Source organism: Strix aluco, chromosome 4 (assembly GCF_031877795.1).
Source record: "Strix aluco isolate bStrAlu1 chromosome 4, bStrAlu1.hap1, whole genome shotgun sequence".
NCBI lineage: Eukaryota > Metazoa > Chordata > Aves > Strigiformes > Strigidae > Strix > Strix aluco.
The window spans coordinates 117,847,417-117,869,000 of NC_133934.1; the positions used below are offsets into that span (position 1 = coordinate 117,847,417).

Here is a 21,584-nt window from a genome sequence, read left to right on the forward strand (position 1 = left end):
GGAGTTCAATCCAGTTCAATGAAATTGTCTGTTAAAAATAATAGCTAGCTCCCAAACCACATCTTTGGACTAATTTATTTCATCTCCTTCAGGCTGCTGCTACACCCCTTTGCAGTGGTCTCCAACTCCATCCTGAGCTAGGCAGGCTAGTCTTGCTGCCCACTCCTTACCCACCATGAGGACATCTCTCTCCCACCTCAGCACAAGGGCTGCTTGAGAGCTTCATCCGAGCTTCACAGAAGTTCTCCCCTGAACTACCCTCTTACTTTCTACCCTCCTGCAGCAGGTCCAGGAGGTCGGCACCTCCACAGCTCCCCATGCCAGGCCACACACTCCACACTTCCCAGCCCTTCCCTCCAGCTCTACAGATGTTGTTTTCAACAGAACAACCCTGTCCCTTTGTGTTTGATATGGTTTTGGTTTAAATCCAGATATGAAATCTCTCATTTAAAAATAAAAGGTCAAATTCAAATACTGCCATGCTTAAACATAACACAGTCAGGGAGTTTTACCCTTTAGATAACATTCCTTCTACAGGGCCAGATTCAAGTCTTTCCCAAAAACATTGCATTTGCTTCACTTTGAACTGCCAAATAAAAAAAAAATAAAAAAAGGAAAGTCCTCTAATTTTTATCCAAATAAGGCAGAATGAAAGGACAGGACAGCAGATTTTCCATCAGAAACCTTCCCGGGCCAGCCTGGCCAAGATGTTATACAGGCTGAAAGGAAACATAGGGGCCTCTCCCACAGCTGCATCAGCTGCTGTTTACGGGATCCATTCCTCACCTTGCAGGACTTCGAGCAGACTTGCCTCCACAGCTGTGGGATCAGAAAGCTTGTTGGACCTACACTGTCCATGGATGGAGGGCATTCCCAGCTCTGCAGCAACGCTTTCTCAAGTACACAGCCAAGTACATGGCCAAGAAAATTAGCTAGTCACCCCAGATACTTCCAAGAGCAAAGTCTGAATCACATTCAGAATACTTAATACTCTGAAAATGCTGAGCACCTGTCCTTTGAACAGAAGATGCCCTTCAGGTATCTCAGGTGGATCTCCAAAAACAGAGATGCTTCAGATCGCATGCCATTGTGCAAACTCTTGACCTGCTGCTGCAGAAACAAAGCAGGACTGTGACCTGCACACGCCACGTCTATGTACACACCAACCCTCAGTTCTCACTTGTGTTAGGCAGCAGATGCTACTGCATTATGAAATGCTCCCTTTACTTATAGAAAAAAAACCTCAGCAAAACACACAGAAGTGGATAAACACATAGCTTTACATTTAAGCATGGATTAAACAACAGTGCTGTTTAGCGGAATGTGTTTTTAAAGAACAAATTTCCAGAGGAACTTAATTATGCTCCTAGGGTTAACAAAAGGATTTGCGTGATCCACTTTCTCTTCCTTACTACCATGCAAGTGATGGATGTGACTGAATACAGCAATCCACTTAACCCCACAGGATCTACACCCGTCATTTTAAATAATTAAATAGCATTTATTTAGGGTGATCCTTTCTCTTCCCCTCCCTGCTGCTTAGCTTTACATATAGAAAACATTTAGTGTATAAGGCAAACAACAAACAGGAATATAATTAGTCCTTTCAAACCAAGATGTTGTTTAACTTAACTAATTGAAAAGAGAAAAAGCAAAAGCTCGCACTGTGCGGCTAGCGGCAAAGTCATAAAATGTCACTTTTCTGAGGTTCGTACTCCAGTAATTATCTTTTATACAAAGAACAGTGACTCATAAATCTACTTTTTCATAAAAATCCTGCACAAAAAAAGTCTGCAATAAAAGAGCCTCCCCCCTCCCCTTTTTCTTGGTCAACTTGAAGCTGAAACAAGGTCTTTATGAGCTGTGGGAGTGAAAAGTCATTAGGGTTTCAATTCCAAATGAAAATTAAGGCTTTTAACTTCCCATACTACTCATACTGACAACCTTTCATACATAATTGGCTAGGAAGAGTTACTTCGGTCTTGTCACCCTCCTAACGATTCGGTGATATGCTGACAAATAGATCCTCCCTACAAATTTCACTACGCAAATGGGAATAAAAACCCAAGGTGGTTAAGAAACATTGGGTTCACACCCAAAACTGACTTTGATGACTTTTCAGTCAGGGCTTGTTAGGAGTTACCAAATTATCACTGCCAGAAATAGAGCAATCAAGGGATCAGGTAAGAATTTAATTGGAAAGAGGAAAGGTGTCTTCAGCAACTACAGCAAAGACACCGCTGCTTCGCGGTGACATGGGCGGCAACGTGACAACAAGGACCCATCTGCTTCACAGTTGTGGTTCTTCACCTCAGCCAAAAGTGCACTAGGCTGTCAGATAAACAGCATTTTAAATACACATATATAATATGATACTCAGCTGGGCAACTAAGATGGGTTGAGATGAAATAACAACAAATGCTGTCTCCACTCTCTGAAAGATACCGAGGTACCTGTTGCTGTGACAGCAGCAGCATCTTTCTGCACCTGTCTCTGGCCGTGGAGAGGCAAACACTGCTCTTAATCTTATCTTGTTCCTTGTCTTCTCATTTAGGAGAATTACTATTTGACAAATTTGTATTTTTCACAGTTGGCTGGAGACTGTCCATACTTCATCATCCAGCAGTCCCAAGAAGTATATACAATGCAGAAAGAAGCACTCCAACATGTAAAGTGCTTTTATCCCGGTAAAGTTGAAACAGGATTTGAAGCAACTCCAAAACTGGGAATTAGAAATGTCTGGAGTTACTATAAAGGCTGCTCCTTCCTTGCTAGCTCACTATAACTCAAAACCCGTGTTGTTTGTTATCACTGGTATCATAGCAATGGTTAGAGGCCCCATCTGAGGTAAGGGTCTAATTCTGTTGAGCACTTTACAAGCATGTTATAAATGACCCAGTGAACCACAAGAAACTTGGAGAAGACAAAGGAAATATATTATCCTGGTTGTATAAAAAGAATCACAGATCACATCATTTACCTAAGTACATCAGAAAGGCATGTCACAGTGAGAAAGGACACCAAATCTGCATCCCAATCCAGTGCTTTAAGTTGCAAAACCATCCATACTTTTTTTGTTATTTTAAAGCTTACACCTGAAACCTCTTAAAAAAGGACCTATTTTTACAAGAGGCCAGAAGACAAACATGGGAGACTTCCAAATAAACTGCTCAGAACCCAGAAAGCAAATAGCTACACCAAAACCTCAAAAAGAACAACTTTCAGAAGACGGTTGAATACAGTCATACACCTACATCAACATGGCCTGGAGGACTGAGAGCTGCAGAAATCATTATTTTTCCTGAGGTGGAACCTGCAGCCACTCCAGAAAAGAAGATCTCCACAAACAAGGCATACATTATCATGTTTCAAGACATCAAAGAGGAATAAACGTGCAGGCTTTAAAAACTGATCCCCATCTTTTAAGAGGTGTAAAAAGAGGATGAAAAGGGAAAACACCGCGAATGGTAGCAGAATTGGAAGACAGAAAGCCTGCTGCACTGGCTGAAATTCTCAACTGGTTTGTAGCCTCAAAAATAAACATCACAAAGAAATTAATGAATAATTGAAATAAAGCAAGGGAGTATATAGGTATATATAACAGCGAAGGACAGGTATATCAGCAGTCTGCACAGGAGCAAACGACTGACTCACTCCCATGCTGGGTTTGAGTTGCAATCAGGAAAACGAACAAGGGGACATTTTATCAGAGTTTTTCACAATATGCCATCTTTGTGCAATGCATGAGCCACTCGTGAAGATCATATAACCTATAACTACATATCACATTCAACAGCAAACAAGCTTTTAACTCACTGAAAAGGGATTAAAAGCTCCGCAGATCCAAAGCATAGATCAAAGTTATATTCAGCTGCTGGGAAATATATAAATATGAGACTGCAAACCCTAGTAAGAGAGATAAGAAAAGGAAACCAGGAAGACAAAAGAATACTGTACATCACAAAACTGCTTTAAGATTGTACATAAAAATAAGATTTTCTTAACACCTCTGTTAGGAACTGAAAAAGATTCAGTATCAACCAAAATGAGTTATTTTTTATTACTGATACTTTGCTAGCAACTGACAATGCTAGTCTGGCATAAAACAGTGGACTTCTATGTAGGTTGTCCTAGAGCCATTTCTAGTAGATCCTACCAAAACCAAAAATGAGGGGAAACCAGTGAAAACATCATCATGACAACAGTAAATAGCTGCATGTATATAACCAGGGGTAGTCCTCTGACTACACAAAAATCAAGCGGACTATAATCTAAATTGGCCAGATTATGTCCATTGTTGGAGATTAAAAGATATTATGGATCTCCCCTGAACAAAAGACTAAAGCAAGTGTAAAGAGTCAAAGTCTTAACTCCATTCAAGTTGAATAGCATGCTCGTAGTAACTTCACTGGGCACTGAGATGTACCACACCACTGAACAGTCCACGGCCTGATACAAAGTCACAGCCATCCTTCAGGGAGCACAGTGTCACAGGAGTGGCATTTATAGGACAAGGCATTATCAATAAGTGTCATAGAGTGAATGAAATGTACCTTAGCAAGTAAAAAACTGCAGATGAAAGATGGATGCCAACCCTCCAGAGACTGCTTAGCACTTAATGGAGAGTCAGAAACCAGGAATGCAGGTTTTAACCTTGTATTTGTGATACTCGGCAACCTGTCTTCAGATGATCCAGGATGGAAGATGTGGGGAAGGACAAACATTTTTTAAATCTAGTCACCCCCACTATATCAGAGACTGACAGCAAGACTCCTGCTGCACTGGTTTCCATAGAAATATTAAGCTTTGGGGACTGGAAATGCTGTAACGCTTACTTTTTCTTCTTTTCTGAATAATGGTTTGGTTTTGTTGCTCTACTGTGAGCGGTCCTTTTGCCTGCTCCTTTTCTCTCCACAGGTCTTCTGCAGCAGGAGGACAGAGCAGCGCCCACTCCACAGCTCTCCCCAACCACACTCAAGCAGGGTTCTCAGTACCGTGTCACCTCGTTTTGTTGTGCCAGGAAGGGTCAGACACAGCTGCCAGCCCCCCGGGCATAGGCAACCCTGAAGCATCCTACTGCCCTGGAGACTGTTTGAACCAGCAGCAAAATATCTCCTCTTGTGTCCCAGCCTGAGCCCTGCTCCATACATTTGCTCTACACACTACATACTCCATCTTCCACAAACATTCAGATGCCGCTGACTCCCTGGCACGCAAATGAAGCCCCAGCAACAGAGGATTTGGGGGATGAAATAGGGGAAAGGCAGCAGCCTCCAGTCCCAAGCATCACTGCGCAGAGCTGGGGGACGAAGCAACATCTGACGGGCTTTTCAGAGCACTCCAGCTTTGATTGAACTAATTCTGCCAGCAAGCTGGGGTTGACACAACCACACAAGACAGCTAGCGTGTCACCCCCGTGACTGCAGCTTACAGCTGGCCAAAGCCCTGATGCCATTAGCCCAGCACTTGCCGTCAGTGCTCCCTCCGCTACAGACACCACAGCCCTCTCCCACTACACCCACCCCAGGCAAACAGGAGACCATCCTGTCCTGTGAGCCTGTAGGAGAAGCCCATGCAGACGATGAGATACTTCACATCAGATTTAGGATCGCTTCAATCTCACTGCAAGTTCCCTGAAGTGGAGGATCTACAGCCACTTGCTAAGCCAGGTGACACGGCAGCAATACTGACTGCACTTAACACAGTGCTTTGGAGTGTCCCAGCCTTAAATCTAAGTGATAAATAACCTGTAATCTACTTCATAAGGACTATCGTTCACAAAGACCCTTTGCAGGAGGAGAGTTCCTGAGCAAGGTGAACATTTGGCACCACCATTGCTCAGAGAGGTAAGAAGTCAGTACAAGCAATGGGCTTCCTGAGAGGGGCAAATACTAAGGCAAGAAACAAATTAAGGGAGGGAAGAGTATACATATGCCTGAATGCACGGGGTCCGAAGTAACCTGGCATAAATGGTCTCAGCCCAGACATGAATCACAAGAAAAGTGTTCAAAATAACCTGTACAGCAGCCTTCAATTGCCATGGTGATAAACGTTTCCTAATGCCTAAGAGCGGCTGAGTCCTGAACTCCACACACCTCATTCACAAACAAAAGCGCTTGTTATTTTGAAAAAAAAAAAAAAAAAAAAATCACAAATGAATTGTGGCCATTTTAAGCCCTCCTCAGATCAAGGGCTGATTTACACACTCTGGTTTCAATGGGGAGTACTGTGCTCACATTGCTGTTAATTCAGAAGATGGAGCTGGCTCGCTTTTTGCTTCACAATTCAGTAGGCAAGGGAAAGACAGATTCTCTGAGACAGTGTTACTTTTTCTGCCAGTAGTTATCTATTTGCAGAAGTGGGTCAACTTTCTCTTGGTGGACATGTTAGTGTGCGAGTGCCTAGCAGCGCTGCCTGTGAATTTTTGCCCGCTCCGCTTGCAGAAGAACCTCTGCACATAACTATTTATGGCAGCCAAGTGTTTCATGAATTGCAGCAAGTTAACCACAAGGGGATGATGACATTTGGCGACAGGGCAGGATGAATTCTGGCTGGCAGACAAAAAGTCACGTTAAAAATACAGAATGCAGAAGCAAACCCAGCCAGTCACTGCTAATTCGCAGGAAAACTGGATGTGCAGGCCCCAAACTTTTCCTCTTCCACAAGAGGAACATCGTGCGTTTTGCAGTGGGATGCATTAAGGCCTGATTGTGAGCGTGGAAAGGACTTCAGCCTTCCTGGGGCCAAGTATTTTAAGTGTATGGGCTTATAAATTTCTTCATTTGCCTCACTCCATACCTTCAGATGTATACCAGGCATTTTTGCCAGTTTAAGCACCTCACCTCCATTTCCTACCAGTGAGATCAGGCATTGTCCATCCTTGTGCTCCCAGAGCATCTCCAAAGGGCAGCCCCAATACAGAAAGATGCAGCAGAACCTGCCATGGATATGCCTGTGTGAGATGTGTGAGATGCAAGCAAGGCCACAGCCATGCTGGGGCAGATAAGAAGCCCAGTGCCTCCCAGGGTGGGCCTCCAGTATCACACAGGTTGCATGGATGTGGTCAGCCTTGTCCCCACAAAAGAGTTAACCCTCGAGCTTTCAGATGCAACATATCTGTTAGTGTTCATTCATGCCCCTCATCTCCATGCATACACCAAGTGTAACACCTGCCAAGGCTGCATTTTGGGTTCCCATGTCTGCCACTTAATTAGATCACTATTTAATTCGATCCTCAGCTTTATTTGATGAAATGCCTCCAGAGGACCAAATCATTTACATGTAACCAACACAGTTTATTCCCCTTATTTTGATTGCTTTTGACAAGTGTAAGTGGGTAATTCCATCAAAGGCCCATAGAAAATTGCCTTTTAATCAATACAAATTTTTTTCCTTCAACAGGACAGCTGAGAATAAGATATCTCTATAGAAAATTGAAAGAGGAAAACAAATTTCAGTGCACTACTACGGAAAATATATTTCCAGATATGACCCAATTTTAGTACTTAGTTTAAATGTCTTGAGCCTTGTTTTCAGGGACACCAGCTACTTGGATGTTCGGGAGCCTAGCAGGCTGGCACACAGGCAGTTCCCCAGCAAGAAGGCAGGAGTGGGCAACAACAAAGATGCCTCAAGTGGAACACTCCACTGAAGCCCCTTGGACAATTGGCCAATGACTACCGGCTACAAGAAACTGAAGCTGCACCGTTAGTGCCCGAGACCTCAGCATTGATAAGCCTATTAGCAGAACTCATTGAACTTACAGAAGAGATGGAAACAGGCGCTTCTACAGAGGTCATACATCTAGTGTTTCAGCCCAGGGCAGGTTTCCTGGCTTAATCACAAGGAACCTATATGTAGCAACCTATAGCACCAAAAATATCAACAGGTTAAATACCACAGTATCAAAAAGAGAAAAATTAAACTAATGTTCAGAGGATGGTCTTGATATAAGAAAGATATTAATCGATCAAGTAGCTGAACCTCTGCTTAAGTATGACAGGGTCCACCGAGCCCTGAGAGTTCTCCATTGCAGAGAACAGGGCTTTCTCTGAGCCAGGCTGCTGTGCCCAGGCGGTGTGGGGATTGGGAGGGGTGACATCTGACTGCTACTGAGAAAGGCAATTTCCTCTCTTTCAACAGTGCTAACACAGCTGCACTGAAGAGTGGACAATGGTCACCACAACACCTCAAATAGGTCTGATCTGACTTTAGATGGTTGCATATGAACTAGCCATCCAGGCTGCCTTCCCATCAGCAGAGAGAAAGAGCTCGATTAGCTTACAACTCTTCTCCCTCTAAAGCAGACATAGTTGACATAAATCATGACACCAAACTGCCTTTCTCCACAGGGCCAATAAAGGAAGCCCAAGGGGATGCAGATATTAAAGTCTATATTGGAGATAAATTAAATGGGATGAACCTTACCCTTTGCTTCTGCCCCTGCATCTTCCCACCTCAAAGGCCTTATTAATATGTCATAGTAAATAATATGTATATTGATTATAAATATGCTAATAAAAACAAAGGACTTTGGCCTAAAGGGTGTGTGAAGAAGAGGAGAAATAAGTACAGGGTAGCTGCATGTCCGATCAATACCAATCCACAGGGAACAGTCATTTCTCTTTGCCACCATTTTAACTGTAATATATCGTACCCTCTAGGTAAATATGTGGACATTTACAAGTGGGAATCAATAGAAGCAGAGATCTTCCCACCCCCTCACCCAGAGAGACCATTCTTCTTCCGTTGGAGCAGACAATAGCAAGAGGCCATACATTAACATCTCTGCTACTACAGACTATCTGGCATATCCACAGCTTTCTTCTGGGCCTCTCTGATTACTTTTTAAGCGTCGATGCTTTTAATAGTTAACAAAAAAACAAAAACAAAACAACTGTTCACACTGATAAAGAAATGCATTAACATTTTACCTAACTGGAATAAAGCAGATGCCCATTTTGGGAACCCAGAGCAAACAGCTTCAGTGGAAGGTGAAGTTCTAACAACAACATTCAGTTGATAGGGGAAAAAAAAAAAAAAAATTAAAGCCCAAAAGCTTTGCCTGCATGCACAGGATTTTGTCCCAGGCACATCAACAGCTAGTGAGTTTGTATGCCTCCAGGCTTGCAGATGGATAAACAGTTGTCCCAGTCAGATCTAGATAAGGCTAAAAGCAGTGGAAGCTGTTGCGCTGGCCTCAGGGAGCTTCGAGTCACTCCTCCCAATGTTCCCACATACCTCACAGTCCAGGGACATATCCTGTGGTACCTGAAGGTTTTTTCCTTCCCCTATATCATGTTAATATCATCCAATGTGGCTGTCTTTTTTTTTTTTTTAATTCGTTTTTTTCCAGAAACTTTATTCTGTGGCTGCCTAAAGCTGGACGGGCAGCAAGACTACATATGCACACAGAGACTTCTGCCGTGCATGCAAAGGAAAGCCAAAGCACTCACAAGCACAACACAGCAACTGTGCCTCGATTTCTGTCCTGTATCTGTGGGTAGATTTGTGGGATCTGAGGCATACCACCCAACACAGATAAAACTGGCCAGTTCCCATCATGCAGCATGGAGATGCCCCTGTCCCACAGCCCAGGTCCCAGCTCGCACATGGAGAAAGGAAACACCATTTACTTTCAGAATGAGCAGACTTCCTCTTGGCTCTCAGCAGAATACCCAGAGCTGAGCAAGATTACATGTGTGATCTAATATTAGCTGTTTTCATGCTATCGGTTATACTTATTACCTTATCTTGCATGAGCAGATAATTAATCATCAGGTTGCAGGTATTAGCTTCCTAAAAGCCAGTTTATAAAAAGTAAACAGACTTCAGAAAAGTGAAGGGAAGGTGGATCGCAGGTTGGTTTGGTTTTTTGTTTTTTAAACTCATACCATTTATAACAAATTCACGTTACAAAACAAGAGTTCATCATCTCACATTGGGGTGGGTCACTGGGGCCAATAAATCAAGCCCTGGTTTATCAACTCACTTCCAAAGGATTGACGAAGAGAAAATGAGAACTATTTAATCCACCTTTGCTCACTAAGATTTCATGAAAAAGCCACCTCCCTCGGAGCACTTAACATCCACCATACTCAACTCCTTTAGAAAAGCACTAAACAAGTGAAGCAGTCCCGCTTAATACCTAGAAAAGCAAAGCACCACACAAAGCCGCACTGATACCACTAGTAGGGTCAGCACATTACAGGACTTTCCAGCTTTTCCATATGCAAAAGTGCTCCAGCAAACAGCTCACCATGCCTTGCCTCCACCAGTTGTCCAAGGCTTCTGCTGTGTTCTCACCACAGATGCTAAATTCTGCCCTGTATCCATCTGAGATCCCTCGCCACCCTCTGTAAGGAAGTATACGAGGGCTGTTCGGTGTTGTATTAGTTGAACCAGTTGAGCAGCTTCTGTTTTATCCACCGGTTAGTTATCCAGTGTTTTAAAGACATGAGACAACAGCAAACCAGACTGAAGTTGGCAACCTAAAAATGAAAGGCCACACTTTCTCCTCTTCCTCCCTTCCATTTTATCCCAGGAGAAAAAAAATCACCAGGAAAAGGAGTATAAAAAGGCTGAGATCTAAGCTGCATGCACGGAAGGCAGGTATCGGGTATTTCTTCTCCGGCACCAGGAGACATGGAAGGCTGCTCCGTGACAGCTCCACTACCCGCTCGACTCTTGCCTTTGTTTTTCACGTTCACCTGCCGGGATCTTCCACATTGTCACAAGCTTAACAGAATTGCCGCTCGGTCTCAGGCAAGCCCCCTCCCAGACTTCATGCTGTCAGTCAAAAAAGGGGCCTGATAAGCTTTGCATTTGCATATGTATTGAGAGGCATTTCCAAAGGCACAGTCTGGGAAATGGCCTTGCTGAATACCGATGCTATCTGAGAATGACAACTATTCAAGTCATTCTACAGCTTCACTACCTAAGTGGAGAGATCAGGCTTGTTTGCATCTTTACAAGGATTATTAGCTTCAAAAGTGCTGATCACATCTGTCCCACCCTCAGAAAGGCAGGTTCACAGCTTCAGTTCTTCCCACAGAGACGTTCGTTCACAGACGCTCCAAAACCAGAAGCCACTAAAATCTAAGGTCACATCTGAAAGGCTTGAGCTTGAGCTCCTTTCTATACAGGAGCAAGGGAAAGGGTGCAGAGGCACACATGGAAACATATACATGTGCAGACGCTCTACCACCCCCCTACACTTACTCTACATAGGGTGGGACACGAGACTCTACACTGAGTCCCCTCCGAATGATGCTGCTGGGCACCGTCCCACACATAGCGTTTGAGGATGGCAATGAGAACTGAGCTCTGCCAGCAGCGACACTCCTCTTCATTGCAGACAGGGATGACTTGAATCCCATGCAAAGAATCCCACAGTGCCTCACACCGGGTTTAAGGAACAGCTCTGAGGCCATGGCGGCGTCCCATATGCACAAGAGCCCTGGGTCAACAGGAATGAATTCAACTGGCTTTGTCCTAGAGTCAGCTGTCGATACCTAAAAGGGATGTGGTCTAAGGTTCACGAACCAGAACTGCAACGCCCTTCTGTCCCAAAACAGTAACAGCACATTCAGTATCTGTCAAGTGCTCTCCAGGCCTCTGTGCAGAGTAATCAATGCTTTAATGAAAATAAAGTCAAGTCACATCAGGAGCAGAAGCTATCTGCAGATTTAAAAACCAGATACTCTCACTTGGGGGGGGGGCGGGAATGGATGTGATGGATGTGGAGAGAGAGAGAGAGAGAGAGAGAGAGAGAGAGAGAGAGAGAGAGAGAAAACAAACATTTAAAGATGCTTGCTGTACATCTGGTGACTGGATCACCCTTGAAACCAGCAATCCCTGCCTTCTGGGTGAGGCAGCCAGAACATCTCCAGCTGTGAGTGGAGGCACACAGCTGCAACAACAGGACCGCACATGGCAAATTCATGAACTTGAGAAATGGGTTGATCAGTGCTGTGTGCCCTCATATCTCTTGGGGCATAAGGACTTGTCAGAACTCACCAGAAAAAGGACCAACACTCTGGTCCCAACACGACCACCAAAAGCTCTGGGAGCTGAAGGCACGGTTATCTGGTAAACAAAACCGCTGCTGACACCAGTTGGAGCCAAGCTCTGGGGCTCCAGCCCCATCTCTGTGCTTGGAGGAGGGGAAGGGGTACCCCAACCAGAAAATAGTCTTCTCTGGTTGGAAAAGAGGATTAAGAGCATTAAAAGGAGTCTTACATACAACAATTAATTAGATTGCTGCCTGCTTTGACTGCTATTGAACCCTCTTAGCCAAACTACTCCTTCTAGAAGTCAAGCATTTGGTCTTCTTGGTTTCGAAAGACAAAAAAAATCTCCATTTTAAAGACATTCCAATATTATTATTTTAATGCCTGATCACTATTAGACAACAGGAGAAACTTTGCTTGAATACAAACTGTCAGAGGAGGCTTGGCACGATTTCACAGTGGAGCTTGTTTCTAACTTTAATGACTAGGCTTAACAAAATTGTGAGTACAGCGTCCCTTCGAGAGCAATCTCTTCTCTACAAACAAACCTCCTGTTTCTGAAGCAGAGCGGGGGAATCGGGAGGAAGCCGAGCTGCACCTCTCCAAAACTGCCAGCCCGCCCGAGAGCCCATGGAGCTTACAGGCGATGCTCTGTGGGGCAGACCTGCACTTTCATCATATGCTTCCAAGATCTCATCCAGGCTCTTTATCAGTCTTATCAAACTAGCAAACAAACAAGCCAAACGTAAACCAAAATATTTAAAGGGGGAGAGAGCGGAGGAAGAGAGAGAGAAATCAGTGTTTACTTAACCATGAAAACTCGGGCTCTTTTTTGTCAAAAAACCCCAAACCAACCAACACAAACCACCAGCCCTCCAGATAAAAAAGGCTCCAAGCCGCAGCCCCAGACATCGACAACACAGTCAAGGAGCACCCCCACCCCACCCCTCCGCGCACAGGTGCCCCTCCCCAGCCCTGCTCGTCCAAAGAGGGGAACAAGGATGGGCAGGGGTGGGGACGGCAAGGTCTCCCCTCCCTCCCCTGGCACCCCTCACCCCACTGCCCCGGGGGACCGGACCCGCCGCCGGCGGGGCGGGGCGGGGGGATGGGCTCACCGTTGAGGCCGTTGGGGATGCTCCGGTGGTGGAGGGGCGCGGACAGGTCATCCATAGACCTCCGCATGGCCCCGGCCTTGCTGTCGCCGGCCTTGTGGTGGTGGAGGTGGTGGTGGTGGTGGTGGTCGGGGCTGCCCGCGCTGCCCGTGCTGGAGGTGCTGCTCCCGTCCCCCACGTCCCGGGTGGCCGAGCCGCCGTTGAGGTTGGTCAGGCTGGCCTGGCTGTCGATGGAGCTCCGCGAGCCGGCCCCGCTCCGCTCCTCGTCCAGCATGAGCACCATCTCCTTCAGCTCCACGTTCTCCCGCAGGAGGGTCTCCTGCCTCGCCTCCAGGTCCTTCAGCTTCTGCTGGTACATGCCCACCTCCTTCCACATCACGCTGGCCGTGTGCCTCCCGAAGCGCTGCCATTCCCTCGACAGCTTCTTGCCTTTCTGCCGGTCGTCGTCCAAGAAGCAGCAGAGCTCCCTCAGCTCCTGGTTGTCGTCCTGCAACTTCTGGTTCACCTCCTTCAGCCCGCGGATCTCGTGCAGGTGGAGCTGCAGCCGCCGGTTCACGTCCTTCATCAAGTTGCCGTGTTCCACCATTAAGTTCATCTTTTCATTCTCCACTTTCCTCAGTCTTTTCACCAGCTCTTCCTTGCTCCACCTCAGCATCTCCTCTTCCGAAATTTTGCTCAGGTCTTCTTTAGACCCTTCCAAGGAATTTTTTGCCATCATCTGTGCCTAGGCAGCGTGTGCTCTCACACGGTAACAAATGGTTCGGGTTATTCTTCGGATTATTTTGTTCGCTTGATTTCCTGGGACTAAAATTCACTGCAGCATCTCGGGGAAGAAATATTATAGTTCTCCGTAGAGCGTTGGACAAGGAAGAAGAGCAACGCCGGACTGGAAGATCTGCTTCCCCACAGACCCCATCATAATAATAAAAAAAACAACAAACCCCAAACAAACAACCTGGGGCGGGGGGGAAGGGAAAAAAAAGGCGCCCCCCCCCCCCCCCCCCCGGGAGCCAGGGGCTGCAGGGAGCCGGGAGCCGAGCGGCTGCCCCCCTCCAGGCGAAGCCTCCGCTGGGGATCGGCCAACTTACCCCGGGGCGAAACAACTACGCGGCGGCCGCCCCCCCCACACCCCGTTCCCGTCCACTTGTCCTCCCGCCCCCCCGCCGCCCGCCGCTCCCCGCCGCGGGAGACCGGGCCCCGCGCACCCGCCGCCGCTGCCCCGCTCCGCCGCAGCTCGCCCGCAGCCCCGCGGCGACGTGGGGCCGAGCCCGGCGCGGTGGCGGCCGATGCCGGTGAGGCTCTGCCGAGGAGCGGTGGGGGAGCCGGCGCCTTCCCGGAACGGCTCAGCCTTCGGGAGGGAGAGAGGGAGGGAGAGGGAGAAGGAGGGAGGGGAGGGACGGAGGGGGCGGGCGGCAGCGCCGGGGCTGGTCCCACCTCCTGCCGGGCAGGGAGGCGCGGCCCTGCCCCAGCCGAGCCGAGCGGCGGGGAAGGAGGGCCGGCTGCTGGCGGCGGAGCGGAGGGGCGCTGAGCCGAGCCGAGCCGGGCCGGGCCGAGCCGAGCCGAGCCGAGCCGAGCGCCGCCCTCCCCCGCCGGCTGCCCAGCTAAGCGCTGGCCGGGCCCCGGTGCGCTGCGCCGCGCCCTGCCGCCAGCTCGGGTTACCGGAGCCGTGGCCGCCGCAGCCAATGCGGGGCCGCCTGGCGCCTTCAAACGGCAGGTACAAAGGGACGGGGCCGCTCCCTCCCCCCCCCGCCCTGCCATGCTCTGCCCTGCCCTGCCCGCCGCAGCCGGGGCTGGCTCGCCGCTGCCCCCCCCACCCCGGGTCTTCCACACCTCCTTTCTGCCCCTCTTTTTGTTGTTTTTTCCTAATTTTTTTAAAGAAAAACTACCGGAGGGAGCACCAGCCCGGGAAGGGCGGGGTTGGGCAGGCAGGAAAACGCTCCCGCGGGGCGGCCCGGGGAAGCGGCGCCGGAGCGGCCCCGGCCCCGCTCTCGCCCGGTGCGGGGAGGGACCCGGGGCCACAGGCGGGCGGCTCGGGCCGGCAGCGGAGCGGGATCTCCCGGGGCATCCCCGCTGCTGCCCCCTCCCGCCACGGGCCTTGTCACCGGGGCCCGGCCCCGCTCCGCTCTGCCCGGCTGCCCGCCCTTCCCCTGGGGCGGCCGCCTTTGTCCCCGGGTCCCTCCCGCCTCGGCCAGAGCCTGCAGGTTGAAGGAGCCGGCTCCAGCATCCCTGCCGCCTCCCTGCTCCTGGGGCCGGGGTATTCCTTCAGACCTCAGAGGTGCGGGGAGAAACTGTCCTGAAGACGCAGATGCCGCTTATTCCTTGGTAAAAATCTGTGTAAGTCCTGGAGGTCTTTACCAGGCGTGCCAGCATCACTTCTGCACACATCGGACAGAACCCAGTAAAGGGTACAGAAAGTTCATAAAGTGGATTTCCTAGCCAACACGTAGGCAGATTTCCCATATCCTTGCATCATATCCCCTGACTTTTAGTCTAATGCACTTTTCCTTGGGCTATGTTATCTCTCTGTAGGCTGCTTTTGGCCAGTATCACCTTGTAAAAATGAAAGATGCACCGGTGTTGCCAGCTATGTCCTGCATGAATATCCTTAAAAAGCCCCAGGGAATCACCAGCTATGTGTTCCTCAGAAACCTCGGCAAATTATTTGACTCCAGGGTTAACCCAGTGCAACCTCAGGTTTCTGACAACACTCGAAAGCTAATCAAGACACCCTCTAACTATAAACATCAAATCCGATGCCAGAGCGTGGGGTGCAGAGCACATGGCCTGTGCATGGAGGGAACATCAGAACAGAGAGAGATGGAGGATTGCAACTTCTGCCTTTTGGTGTTATCTTCCTAAGTCTCAGTCAGTAAAGCTGCAGTTTCTTAGATGTTTTTCTGCACGACTCTGTGTGCGGACAGACCCTTGGCAAACTTAAGACAGCTGCCTGTTCCCTGCTGAAGGAGAACAGCAGGACTTCCCTGCTCCTGGGGGAGTTCATCCCCTCCACGGGCGCTGTTGGCCCTTCTCCCAGAGTAGCTTTTATCTCTTTATTATCAAAAGTGTAAGAGGAGCTTAGGACAGAGCATGGACATTAGTTCACTTCATGGGGGATTTGCAGGTGATGGATCCCTGGTAACACGCCATACAGACATGAAGATGTGGAGGACAGTTCTCCTCTAGCACATACCCACACCAGGGTAGTTCCTCAGAGAGGAGGGAATCATGTTGTGCAAGCCAACGGCGAGGCCTGTTTGCTCCCTTCAGGGGGGATCGCTCCAAGCAGGTAAAATAGGGGCCACCCCAGACCAGCTGTGCTCTGACCTGGGTGCCCACCTTGGTGGCAGCATTCCAGAAGGTGCAGTCCCAGCCATGGCTGGTCAGCACCTCCTGAGTTTGCCACCTCAGCAGCAGAATCAGCCCTCAGGACATGGAAACAAGCAGGTGTCTGTGCTGAGAGGTCACTGCTCCTGAGGTCTGGGACCCCTCTGACAAGTCCCAGACAGGCCATGGCCAGCATGGTGTGGGATCAGGCTGTGCCCCATCTCCTGCTTCTCACCACCCTGAGCTGGGCCACCAGAAGGCATCACCCTGTGTAACGGGGCGCTGCATCGTGTCTTGAAGGCACCCAGGCATTTTCTGAGCCAAGCCTTTTATTTACAAGGCTTTAATCACATCCTTCCCCACAGGAAGCGGAAAGTGCTTCTCCCAGACCCTCCCAAGCACTGATCTGACTAGCAGATTCCCAGTCGGTGGCTGGGGGAAGGGGGAGCAGAGCAGGGGGACCCTGCAGAGCAATTGTTCATCGCTGGCTGAAGTCAGCAGGGGAGGAGAAGCCTCCAGCGGCGGCACCACAGACACAGGTGCAGCTATGCCATGGCGGTGCCTGGCCTGGGCAGCACATTGCTGGGCCTGCCTGAAGTTTACTTCACTTTTTCCCAAGGAAAGCTGTTTTTTCTAGGTGAAACCTTTCAGAGTTTGAGCTTTTTTGATGCTTCTGCAGAAACTGAGCCCAGCAGACAGGGGGGCTCCTCAGAGGAAGCGAGGAGATTATTAATATCCACAGAGGAAGTCCCTGTGATGATTAAGACTTGCTTTCAGTACTCGGTGGGTATGTCTGTGCTTTCAGAAATGTTAACGGCACAGATCCACCCTGCTGCCATCCACAAGGGGTTTGCTGTCATTCTGGTGCCCAGGTGGCCGTTGAAGCATGGTGACCTGATGTGCTTGGGCATTCAGAGGCCTGTATGCTCTGGAGGTGGCATTGAAGCTGCCGGGTGTCCAGATGGCGTCTGGTCCTGTTGAGTACCCAGTGAAAGACTCCTCCATCAGCAATGAAGAGAGCAGGATGGGGTCAGTGGGTTTGAGTGTATGAGACCTGAATCGAGTGGACACCATGCATTGTCACCTGTTCTGCTCCCTCGTCTTCCCTTCAAGGCTTCCCTCCCTTCCCTTGCATTGCAGTAGAGGAAAATCCCTTCATCTTGGAAAGGCAAGGCAGCCGTGCTAGAGCAGAGAGGCAAAGCTTGGAGGTATTGGGAAGTGTCTATGGCCCAGATGATCTATGGGCACAGTGGAACAAAGGGCTAGGATGAGCTAAGTTTTTAAGTGCTTTGATACCTTGGAGGGAAAGGACTAGGTCAGTGCACAGTTTCATGATCAATAGCAAACTCAGTGTTGCAAGCAGATTTTTAATCAACAGAAATAATACATAACATCAGAGTATTTTTGATGGGTTTGTGATTTTAGTTTGAGTGAACCCATTTCCCGGCGTTGTTCAGAAGGCATTATGATTTGCCAGTGCTGATTTAAAATGAAGCATAGGAGAAGTTGGTAAACAACACACTACAGATTCCCTTTTGCTACATCTGGCCACGGGGCCTTCTGCAAGCTGCTGCTGAAAAGCACTTTTAATATGCATGTCATCTTAAGCTTTTGATGCCCATGTAAGACAGCATCAAAGCCCATCCCTTGAAATGAATCAAATGGACACTTCCACCCTCTTCAGTCAGGGAATGAAATTTTAAAGCGAATTATAGCATGATAAGAATTTTAGAAAAACAGCAACCTACTGGGTAAAATTGCTCTTGATGTTAACTCCTGAACTCAGCAGGTGACACGAAGGATGAATTTGGTCCCTGGTATAACACAGCGACACACAGCCTCATTGAAGTCTTACCAAAGCATTCCCTCTACAGGACTACATTAGTATTACAGAAGACACCACCACAGCTCAGGTCTGGGCTACCGCTTCTCCCCCCCGAGAGGGGTGGCTCTCCCAGAGCCCACTCATCAGGTGTGGGAGTGGGAGGAGGGCCAGGAGGAATCCCAGTGGGACTCTCGTTTATTTTCCAAGGCAGCCTAGGAAGTACACACTGCTGCGTGTGCATCGAGGCCATGCTCCAGTTTACATGCGCTGAGGACCCATCTCATAAAACATGTACTCCATGAATCATTTACATGGGTTATAAATCCTCTGTGTCATTGGTATTTTCTCATAAATCAGCACCAAGGACTAATCCTTGATTAATGTTTTAAAATACACAATCCAGATTGCGACAGCGGGAGCTCTGTTTTGTGTAACAAAGCTGTGCGATAACAAAAAATGTGCAATGCTCCTTATCTCTGCTATCAAGATAGGTACCTCGCTTCTAGCCTGATTAAGCAGTATTTTCAGCCAGAACATTATTCCAGGTAGCAGCTACCTGAAGAACTGTCATGTGTCATTCTTCCTTCTTTTCCCAGATCAGCTGAACTTTCCTGTGAAAAGCCTTCATCCCTCCACTGGCCCATCTGGCTGAGCTATGAGGAAAAAGAAGTCTCTTAAAAGATTATACAGCACGCCTTAATGCTGGCTTCTGGCAATATAACTGGGCCATCCAGTTCATTCACTCTCCTTATGAAAGTAGTATGTTTTAGTGGAAGGTTTCATCTTGTGTCCACAAAGCCTTTTATTTTGTGCCCTGAAACTGCTAGTAAAATTCTAAAATGCACCAACTTGTTTGAAAGCCTTCAGGATACTCAGCGAAGAATTCTGGTTGTGACCAGTAATCTCTTCACCCTGCCAGAAAAACAGGTCCTCCAAAAGGCATAAGCAGTAGCCTCTAAACACTGCTACAAAGAGCAGCATCCAAACTGGAGACCATGGGAGATGGAGAGCTGGTCCTTGAAGGAAGGCATGGGAGGTGTGTGTGCCCAAGGCATGCCTTAAACTAGCTATTTTCCAGTCCAACATCAAAGTGTCCTGCATTCACACAAGAGGTCCGCATTCACGTGTTGGGTCCAGATCTGCTCTGTGCAGGCACCCTTACAGGGCTGTCGGAGCAATACTGAGTCAGATCTTTTGTCTCACTGGCAACTACAGAGTAGGCATACATGGTTGGCTTGAGTCAATTAGCAAAAGCCCATAAAAATCACCTCACCCACAGCGTTCACCAGAACTTCATTTCCACAGATCCTCACATGTAGTCTGTAAAGGACTGGAAGCTAAACCCTAAGAAGCAATAGACATATACTGCTCCCATCTGGGAGCTGCAGGTGCTTGACACTTCCCAAACTCATACATAATAGCTAGAGCAAAAATTTCACTGCTAGTTTAGTGTGTGGTGGGGATTCAACTTCATTGTGCAGTCAGAAGGCTGCATACAATATCAGAGCGATTTTTTTCGAGTATTAAGAAAAATCCCCAAACTCCTCTTACAACATTTGAATCGCCAGGATCGCCATGTGCCTGTGAGCTGAGGCCATGTGCTGGTGAGCTGAGTCACCTCCTATACCATCATCTACCCAAAGAGGAGTGCTACTGAGACTTTGAATCCCAGTGTGTGTCAAGAAATAAAAATTTGATGAAACTTTTTCTGAATAAGTAAGAAATCAGCCAGTAGCAGGAATAGAGAGGTGGGCAGACTGGATCAGAGCACTGCCCCCTGTGTTGTCTCTGCCAGTGGCAAATGCCAGATGCTTATGAGAATACTGTGAAAAACCTGCCTATAGGTTGAGTTTCCTCCTCTCTGCTGTGTGGTATCACTTGGCTCCTTCCCAGAAGCATTTACATCCCTTCCAAAAATATTTACCATCCTATCTAACATGGGAAGAAGGCCAGAGGTAGCTTGATATGTCTTTGCCTTTTGTAAATACTCCTTTACAAACACAGGTGATCCAACAAACAGGTAGGAGAAATGGAAAGTAAGGTTTTATGCCTGTCTCAGCATCACTAAACTGCACCCCTCAGTTACCCTGACATCAGGGTACATCATTGAGGACAAATTCTGCCCTGAGTTACATGCAGAGCTCACGGGAGGAGGCTCTGTGTATGTGGGGGCAGAACTTGGTTCCTGCAGCCTGGAGGTACTTGCAGGAGGTTGTTTTACAAGACAAAAACACTCCCAGGTTTTAGTTGCATCTTTCCTGGGTGCACAGCACCCACCCACTGCACAAGGCCCAGAAAGCTCCAGGGATTTAGACCTGCATCATTTAAGCCACTGGTGATTTAAACACTGGCTTTGCCAAGAGTATATTTATATCACATGTGTATTTTTTTTCTCTCGCTGCCTCCATTTGTGTTTTCCTTACAACTCTAACAACCCCTTGCAAATGTTTTGGGTGAGGCAGAGTGCGTGCTGTTCCATGGATGACAATGAATATTAAGACCAGTTTCATCTGAATTACCTTTGTCATCACTGGTTTAAAAACAAGAAAAATTAACACAAGGATGGAAAAATGATCAGTGCTGTTCCCAGGGAGCGTTCAGTTTCATGGCAGAGTGGCTGTAGCCTGATCAGCCTCTGGACTTGGCAGGATGCCCCCAAGCAGCCTGTGCCCTGGGGGATGCAGCAGCCCCCTGGGCTCTTCTGGGCTCCCCCGCTGCCGCTCCTCTACACGTACATCCTCCTTTTCCCTGGCACAGATCTGTTCTTGGGCTTGGCACCTTGCTATTCAAGCAGATGAGGCCATTGGTATTAGCAGCATGAGGTCGATGAAACCTGAGCAGTTCCGCCATAGAGAAAATAGACAATGTTACGTTATCCCCTGTCTTCATTACACTCTCATTTCTCATTTCCAAAGGAATAAATGACCTCTTAGATATATTGATGCACCAGGGACATACAAATACCCGGTTTTATACTGTAAGCTAGGCCTGTTGGTACACTTCACTCAGTGGTAAAGTGTATTTTCTGCTTGCAAGACAACAACACTGAGGACCTAATTTTGCCTTTTATAGCTCACTGAAGCCACTGGGATTTTATAGCAGATGAGAAAGGAGAGTCATGCCCTAAAATGCTGACACCACTTCTATATATCATAGAGATATCTGAATAATTCATAGTGTCAAGCAGCTCAAGTTAAAGGAACAGTGGCATAAGTGACAACATCCAGTTTTAGTACATCCTACACAAAAAATTAAAACTCCACAAATTTCCTTCTTACACAAAAACTGTCATCAGTCTTTCCAAGGAAGAAC

General features: G+C 47.9%; 1 protein-coding gene across 1 annotated transcript in view; it reads right to left on the reverse strand.

The window, feature by feature from the left end:
* The window catches only part of CCDC85C (coiled-coil domain containing 85C), a 114,509-nt gene extending 100,304 nt beyond the window's left edge, over positions 1-14,205 (reverse strand). The window contains exon 1 of the mRNA XM_074825088.1: positions 13,127-14,205. Within this exon, the coding sequence (XP_074681189.1) occupies positions 13,127-13,841 (715 nt within the window). The 5' untranslated portion in view covers positions 13,842-14,205. The remainder of the gene's footprint in view (positions 1-13,126) is intronic.
* Positions 14,206-21,584: the final 7,379 nt, after the last annotated feature.